Source organism: Brassica oleracea, chromosome C3 (genome assembly GCF_000695525.1).
Source record: "Brassica oleracea var. oleracea cultivar TO1000 chromosome C3, BOL, whole genome shotgun sequence".
In the NCBI taxonomy this organism is placed as follows: Eukaryota; Viridiplantae; Streptophyta; class Magnoliopsida; order Brassicales; family Brassicaceae; genus Brassica; species Brassica oleracea.
The window spans coordinates 2,905,486-2,913,460 of record NC_027750.1 but is presented as its reverse complement, the minus strand read 5'-3'; the positions used below and the strand labels follow the sequence as shown (position 1 = coordinate 2,913,460).

The following is a 7,975-nucleotide window of genomic DNA, read 5'->3' as shown; positions in this document are numbered from 1 at the left end:
TTTTTTTTTTTTTTTTTTTTTTTTTTCGAAAACAAATTTAAGAAAATGAGATACGATAACGTCCCAGATGGGCGCCACGAGACCAAATGTTTTTTTTTTTCTTCTTCTAAATTTATACACTTACTAAAAAATACAAAGAAAAAACAATTTTGAAAAACAAAAATTCCCCAAAAATTAGGGTTTCTTCTGCCCAATCGTATTCGTCTTACACAACTGTCGGGTGCTCCGGAATCACTTCTCTTCTCCAAGTTCTTCTCTGGCTCTGTTCAAATTCTGATTCCTTTTGTTTTGTCTCACGCTGAGCTCCATCGATTGCATAACTTTCAGGGTCTTAAGTCATCATCATAGGAACACGAAGACGATTGCAAAAAAACTTCCTCGTGAATATCCTCTGGGTATGCTGCTTTTGTCTTCTCTATTTTGTGTATTTTTTGAATTTTATCTCTGAATATGAAGATTCAGAAAATTAAACAGAGACACGTGCCGTCAAACGATTGCTTGAACATATTAATAATAAGAACTTATGTTAGTTTGAGTTTGTTGAAGTTTTCACCTTTTTGTTTGTGCAATGCTTAATAACACAAAAAGCTTACTCTTTTAAATTGATGAGATTTACTTTCTTTGATTCGGTGTTGAATTGGTTGTTAACTCTGTTTTGAAGAGATGCAATCGAAATCGGGAAGTGGGAATGAAGTGGAAGTCGATCACCATGCTGATCAGCAGCCAATGATGTATGCAGAGCCCTGGTGGAAGAAGAATAACTCTTTTGGCGTCGTTCCTCAAGAGATACCTTCCGTAATGCCTTCAAAGTCCTCGTCTTTAGAATCAAACGATGTTCACTCAGCGTCTGGAGACGATGGCGCTTGGAAGGATACACAAGCTGCAACTTCGTCCCCTTCAGGTTTGTCTTCTTCTTCTTGGTTTTTGTGAGTAGACATAGTCATTCTTCTAATGCAGTATCGTTTTGATGCCTGATCTCTTGGGATGCGTGTGGATTACAGTTACTTGTTAAGTGGTTACTAGGCGACATCATTTTTTCTGTATGTATAATAGATTAGCGTCTCTCATTAATTTCAGTAGATAACCATGGAGTGGAAGGGAATGATCCGGCGGCTTCTGTGGGTAACATGCATGATCACCAGCAACTTGTACAACCACCAGAGCTTGTTGGACACTACATTGTATGTGCTTTCCTCTTAGTCTTGTTTCAGCTCTTAATATGTATGATAAACTCAATCTACATTTTGTAGGCTTGTGTCCCAAATCCGTATCAGGATCCGTATTATGGGGGAATGGTGGGAGCATATGGACATCAGCAATTGGTATCTTTGTCTAAACCTCTCTCAATCTTTACAATGGTTCCATATGGTGGTGCAGTGTTTATTTGATGTATGCTCTTGCCATTAATCACCCTTTGTGGTGATCTTGTTTGCTGTCTGGGATGATTCTGGATTCAGTAGTTCTGTTTGTTAGAGTTAGTGATATAGTTTTAAACTCATCTTAATGATCCTTAAAAAAATCTTGATGAGTTGAGTGACTTCGATCATATGACTCTGTTTGTTGCATTTGTTTAAGCAGGGGTTTCGTCCATATCTTGGAATGCCTGGTGAAAGAACAGCACTACCGCTGGACATGACACAAGAGCCTGTTTATGTGAATGCGAAACAGTACCAGGGAATTCTAAGGCGAAGAAAAGCACGCGCCAAGGCCGAGCTAGAAAGGAAAGTTATCAACAAAAAGGTACCCATTAAAAGTGAAGGTCACTCTGTATGTAGAATCTATAATTGTCCCTCGGTTAACTTGTGGCGTCTTTATGTGACAGCCATATCTTCATGAGTCAAGACACAAGCATGCAATGAGAAGGGCAAGGGCTAGTGGAGGCCGGTTTGCCAAGAAAACTGAGGCTGAAGCAGCAGCTGAGAGAGAAAGAAAAAGAGAAAGGGGTTCAGCAACCAACTCGCCAGGCTCTGAACCAGTTGAGACAAACTCCAACGAGACCCTGAATTCTTCACGTGCAGCATAGTTAACCAAAGCTCAGAGATAGAGGGAGGGACACGCTTTGGCTTATATAATCCATTGCCCCCAAACTGGCAAATCATTCTTGGCTTTTAGGTGTTGTGTGTTGCTTAGTTGTTCTTGTCAGAGTCTCATATTACAATGTACAAAGAGAGACGAGTTATGTTAAGGTGTTAGATTCGGAGACGAGAGACAGGGGAATAGTCAGTAGGTCTTTGTTTATATTCTTTTTTTTTCATAAAATACGTTTGTTGAATCGTTGAGCCGACACTGTTATTACAGAACTGAAGTTTCTTGTCTTTTTTTTCTTTTCTTTTGTTCAAAACTGAAGCTTCTGGTCTTTCTTCTCTTTAGACATGATCAAGATATAACGAGATGTGAATCTACCGTGAGAAACACGCGCTAGTTGGAATCTATAGTGAGGGCCCCACCAAAACAAAAGCCCTTGAAAGAAAGAATCTTCCTTTCCACTGATTCTCTCCACTGCTCTCAATCTATCTACCGCCTCCCCTGAACTAAAGGAGACGACTTTAACAGAGAGAGAGAGAGAGAGAGAGGGAGGAGTCGCATCAATGGCAATGACCTCGTGTTTCTTCACTGTTCCAATCTCTGAATCCAATTTCACACGGCCCCACCTAGCTTTCTCTCCTAGACACTCTCCCTCCTCCTCCTTTACCGGCGTTATCTCCGCAAAGGCCATCTCTTTCCACCGCCGCGTCACTATTTCCCCTGTTTTCTCCGCCTCTATCGACAACGGCGGCTCTGACAACAGCAACAGCAACAACGGAGGGGATGGTGGTGGTGGAAGCGGCGATGGAGACGGTGACGGTGACGGTGAGGATAGGGATAGGAACAGGAGCGAGGCGATGATGCTATTGGCGGAGTCTGGAACCGAACTGGAGAGTCTTCCCAAGGATCTAGCGGCTGCTATTGAGTCTGGTCGGATTCCTGGTTCGGTTATCACGAGGTTCCTCGAGCTTCAGAGGTCGGCTGTGATGAGGTGGCTGATGCAGTTTGCTGGGTTTAGGGAGAGGTTGTTGGCTGATGATCTCTTCTTGGCTAAACTCGCCATGGAGTGTGGTGTTGGTGTCTTCACTAAGGTTTTTGCTTTCTTATCCATAACAAAGTTTCGAACTTTCAGTGGTTTCTTAGCGTTTGTTTTAATTTGGTAACCAATTAGAAATAAATTGTGAAAATCTGTGTGTTTGGCTAATATTTGTATTTTTGGATTTTTTTTTTTGTGTTTACAGACTGCGGCTGAGTATGAACGCCGTAGAGAGAACTTCTTCAATGAACTTGAAGTTGTCTTTGCCGATGTGGTAATCATTTTTCTCTTGCCTCTTTTTTTTAGTGGTGGCTTTTTTTCTTTAGTGTTCCTGTCAGATCACAGGAATGGTCTGAAAACTTTTTTTTTTTTTTTTTTTTGTAACAAGTCTGAAAACTTATTGTTAGGAATTTTTGTTAGATGGTAGGAGAGATGGATGAGAATAGTATTCTTTTAGATGACCCATTCAGGTAGAGGAAAGGTTGTGTAGTTTGTGGTTGTGACTTGTGTGATGGGGTCTCCCATTTTTCACCATTAGTTTTTTCCATGACATTGACAAAACAGTTTAGATTTGCTTTGTCTCTGAGGTCAGAACCAAATGTTGAACTGTACAATAGTCTCATTTGTTTTCAACTTTTAATATCTCTGGCTTCTTTTTGTTTTTTGTTTTTTTTTTTTTAAATTAACGGTCAACCTTTTCTGCTATGTCACTTTGTAAGTTAAACCTCTTTGAACTATATGGCAAGTAGAGATACTCGTAAGTTTTGTCACTTCTGTTTATTGCGATCTGCTGTTACTATATGTTTTTGGATCTTGATTTTTTTTTGTGTGTGTGGATAAGTGGACTCACTGTCATTTTTGCTTCTTTTTTCCTTTTTTTTTTGATCAGGTGATGGCTATCATTGCTGATTTCATGTTAGTTTATCTACCTGCTCCTACGGTGTCTCTTAGACCACCTCTCGCACTTACTGCTGGTGGTATATCCAAGTTTTTCCACAACTGCCCTGATAATGCCTTCCAGGTATCATTTAAAAAATATTGCTTAGCACATACAGGATAAAGTTTCGAAAAGCTTGCTCTCGTCTAATCATCCAACATGTTTGCTGCAGATTGCTATCTCCGGAACCTCTTACTCTCTCTTGCAAAGGCTAGGAGCTATAGCGGTGTGTAGTGTTCCTTTTTTTTGTCAATTTTTACTCCACTGTTGATCTCAGTTACACGTAATAATTTGTTTTATTTAAGGGCTGATAGTGTCTGGATAATTAATATATATATCGTTTGTGTGTGTGTTGTGCAGCGCAATGGGGCTAAGCTGTTTGCCGTTGGCACTACATCATCGCTGGTGAGTCAAAACATATATGTTGCACATCACAGAAACTGTTGCTTCACATTTTGTTTTGACTTGACGAATCTGTGTAAATTGGTTAGGTTGGCACTGCTGTTACAAATGCATTTATAAAAGCAAAAGGAGCCGTGGACAAGACTTCTGAAGGGGAAGTCGAGACTGTTCCAATAGTCTCCACAAGCGTTGCATATGGTGTCTATATGGCGGTTTCTGCCAACCTAAGGTACTGTCTGTGTTTTCTTTCTAACAAACACATACTGCAGTTTTAGCATTTTAGATTGGATAAGAGTGATGAGGTATGGTTTTGCAATTAAAACAGGTACCAAGTAGTAGCTGGTGTAGTAGAACAACGTTTCCTGGAGCCAATGCTACACCAACACAAACTTGCGCTCAGCGCTATGTGTTTCGCTGTTAGAACAGGCAACACATTCCTGGGCTCTCTATTGTAAGCACACCAAGCCTTGGTTCTTGCTCCCTCCCTGTACTAGCAAATTTTTTACTCCCTCACATGTTCTTTGTTTTATTGTTGTTGATTCCAGATGGGTGGATTATGCGCGTCTCATAGGGATACAGAAATCTCATTGATGAGTTAGAAGCAGAAGAAAGAACGTGATCTGCTTTCTGACTTAATGTTATACGAAACTACATGTGTCTTCACTCGCAATTGTTTCGACGATTCCATGCAAAACCTATGCTATTTTCACAAAGCATGTTAAAAAAAAACATTATGCATTTGGGGTTTGAAACGTCTTTGATTTATCTACAATCTCTAAGCCTCATGGTTGCAACATCTGCACCATCATATTCCACGTCGCAACATTCCACTTTTCTCTCCTAGAAACACAACAATCAAACTGTATTAATTGCCATAATTTGTAAAAATGCATATTCTCATAATATGAACGAACCTCTTTGGGAGTTTTGGGAGAGAAGACTCTGATCAAAGCGAGAGGATCAGCAGATATATTACCAGAGAAAGAACAAGAAGTCATGTTTCTAGGAAACTTCCTTGTGTAGGAAGTAACAACTCTTTCCTTCTCTTCTTCAACCGAATCGAAGAAGAACCAGTGAGGAGCTTCACATGGATCTCTAGAAACCGGTCTCGTGTTAAACATGTAAAACGGAGGCCGTCCTCGGAGCCAGGGACGGAATGTTTCAATAGGACGCTTCAAGTAGCTTCGTGGGAATATGTTCTCGTAGATATGAGCTGAGTATCCCCACGAGACCGAGAAGGTCCAGTTACTAGCTCTAACGTGGCAAATAGACTGTTGTAGCATCCGTGATTGGTCCACGTTGGCCGCTTTCATGATGTGAAGGACTGAACCAGGACGGTTCATGTTTGGGAAAAGTGGTGCAACGCTCTCGAAGTGGTGGAGGCTGAGAAGTGGAGCTGTTGGGTGGGACGAGAGTAAACCGGACAAGTCACCGAGTAGATCAATCTGTCACATTCTTTCGTCAGATACATTTTCTTGTGAAAACCATACAAAAAATATATGTTTTGGTGTTTTCATATATATTAAAAACATATTAATTTAGATTACAAATATAGCATTTTTTATAACTAACTGTTTTCCAAAATTTTAATTTATAAGAAAACTTATTTTTTGAAATTTACAATTTAACCATGAAAAATTCCTTATGATAGTCATTTTTAAGTTTTTGTCACAAAAATAGCAATCAAGGAAAAAATGACTAAAATAAATTTTATTAAAGGGTAAAAATATGTTTTTACCCTATGATTAATTAATCTAGACTTAGGGTTTAGAGTTAAAGGGTGGAGTTTTAGGGATATAGTTTCAAATTAAAAAAAAAATTAAAATTTCCAAAACAAAAATGAGCTATTTGGTCATTTTCTTTTCTGAAAGCTATTTTTGTGAAAAAAACTTAAAATGACTATCCGAGAGAATTGTCCATTTACCATTGTTTCTTAATGCATAAAACGTAAAAATTATCACGTTAAACAAAAAAAAACTAAAACTAACGGATGAATTATTTGTTACTACCTGATGAAATCCTTTCTCGTGTATAACATCGACGCCCATATCAGCTAAACAAAAGCTTTGTAATTGGTCACCTGCCCAAATAAAATGATACCTTTCAATACATTCATCTAGTTTTGCCACCAAAGCTTCCACCAGAGGATAACTTAGAGCATATCCTGCTCCTCCGTATGCCATGTCAAAAGAGAAGCGAACATTTGATTTTATCGTCTCCGAAAACGTTCCAATGTAATGTTTTTTGGTGTGGTCGTATTTCGATAACACATCCACTATGTTGTCTACGAATAAAAGACTATCGTCATCACCCATCACATACCTATTTTGGACAAGATTGAAGTTAGATGATAAGTTTTTTAGAGTTATAAGATCACAAGTTTTCTGATAAAGATTGAAAAAGAAAAGTTTTTAAAAAAAAAATGGGATGTAAAAACAAATGTTCAAATTTATTTGACTAATATTTGTTCGAATATGTTTATATAATAATTTAACTAAATTTGTAACATTACTCTTAATTCAGTAAAAAACATTTATTTGTGTAACAGAAAATTATTGTTTAATCAACCTGATATTGAATATAAAAATTTGTGATTGTATAAAATTCAGAGTTGAATATCCTAAAATAGAAATATATCTCAATTTGGTAAGAAGATTTAAGTAGTGAGTATAATATATTAAATTAAATGACGTACCATCTCACACCATCGTTTTGTTTGAGCTTGTAAGTGTCTAGAATAGATCTATAGATACGAACGTGAACTGGGTTTGCGAGCTTCGGGTAGATTCTCAGTTTCTTGAGGTCTTCGTTGACTTTAAACGGCGGTAAGGTCGGAGACCAAGGCTGGAACTCCTTCGACGGCTCCACGTCCAAAAAGAGATTTCCTCGTGTGACGTTTGGTCTCCACCATGATTCTGTGTAAGTTCTGCGATTCTTCCACGTACGTGAGCTCCCTACCAACACAAACATCAAGTGGCTCAAGTTCGTAGTTGTCCCCTTAGGCTGTAAGAGCCCCTCTTGACATTTTATGGTGGATATGTTACTGTCGAATGAATTGATGTAGGTTTGGTCATAAAAGACGAGAATGAAGAAGATTGCGATCACGCATAAGATCACGAGATACTTGCAGAAGATGTTTGTGTGGTAACTTGGAGACGACATTGTATCGAGATTTCTAATAGCAAAAGTTGATGAAGGAGATTTTAAGGTTGAGACTTGAGAGTAGAGGTTTAGGGTGGTTGAACAAAGAAATTAGTGAATAGGCTAATAAGAGAAAGTTTTGGTGTCTTTAGTTTGAAGTCATAATAGAAATAGTATTTATCCCCTATATATTATTTGTGAAACATTACAACTTCTTTTTGTACCCACGTGTCATCACTAGGATGATTCTTAGAATTATTAGAGAAATAGGTTGGTCCATCTAATTATATAATAAGCTTTTTATTAAACTAACCATAAATTCATTATTAATGTCATTTATTATTTCCTTAAATAAAGATTACGGAATTGCCTAATGTGGGTAAAGTATATATGACAATTAATGATTTTGAATAATAAAGATCTGATAAAAAAAA

At 38.1% G+C, this 7,975-nt stretch overlaps 4 protein-coding genes across 5 annotated transcripts; 2 read left to right on the top strand and 2 right to left on the bottom strand.

Annotated features, from left to right (window-relative positions):
- The first annotated feature begins 133 nt into the window (after positions 1-133).
- On the top strand, positions 134-2,303 carry LOC106331571 (nuclear transcription factor Y subunit A-1-like). Of its 2 annotated transcripts, none has more exons than XM_013769956.1 (7): positions 134-248; positions 328-395; positions 662-901; positions 1,081-1,181; positions 1,251-1,322; positions 1,579-1,740; positions 1,823-2,303. In XM_013769956.1, exons 3-7 carry the CDS (start codon positions 664-666, stop codon positions 2,021-2,023), a joined length of 774 nt encoding a protein of 257 aa, XP_013625410.1. In that variant the 5' UTR covers positions 134-248; positions 328-395; positions 662-663; the 3' UTR covers positions 2,024-2,303. The 2 variants fall into 2 exon arrangements, with proteins under 2 accessions (XP_013625410.1, XP_013625409.1); XM_013769955.1 differs by having other exon boundaries at positions 1,078-1,181.
- A 187-nt stretch (positions 2,304-2,490) lies between these two features.
- Positions 2,491-5,172, top strand: LOC106328538 (protein RETICULATA-RELATED 4-like). The gene is made up of 8 exons (XM_013766998.1): positions 2,491-3,116; positions 3,267-3,335; positions 3,951-4,082; positions 4,171-4,224; positions 4,359-4,403; positions 4,490-4,629; positions 4,726-4,851; positions 4,946-5,172. Exons 1-8 carry the CDS (start codon positions 2,589-2,591, stop codon positions 4,989-4,991), a joined length of 1,140 nt encoding a protein of 379 aa, XP_013622452.1. The 5' UTR covers positions 2,491-2,588; the 3' UTR covers positions 4,992-5,172.
- On the bottom strand, positions 5,151-6,538 carry LOC106328539. The gene is made up of 3 exons (XM_013767000.1): positions 6,410-6,538; positions 5,315-5,845; positions 5,151-5,240 (listed from the first exon to the last, which is right to left on the bottom strand). The coding sequence occupies exons 1-3, from the start codon at positions 6,446-6,448 to the stop codon at positions 5,163-5,165; spliced, it is 648 nt and encodes a 215-aa protein (XP_013622454.1). The 5' UTR covers positions 6,449-6,538; the 3' UTR covers positions 5,151-5,162.
- Positions 6,539-7,082: 544 nt separating this feature from the next.
- LOC106329658 lies at positions 7,083-7,643 on the bottom strand. Its single transcript, XM_013768336.1, has one exon. The coding sequence runs from the start codon at positions 7,560-7,562 to the stop codon at positions 7,083-7,085; it is 480 nt and encodes a 159-aa protein (XP_013623790.1). The 5' UTR covers positions 7,563-7,643.
- Between the last annotated feature and the right edge of the window lie 332 nt (positions 7,644-7,975).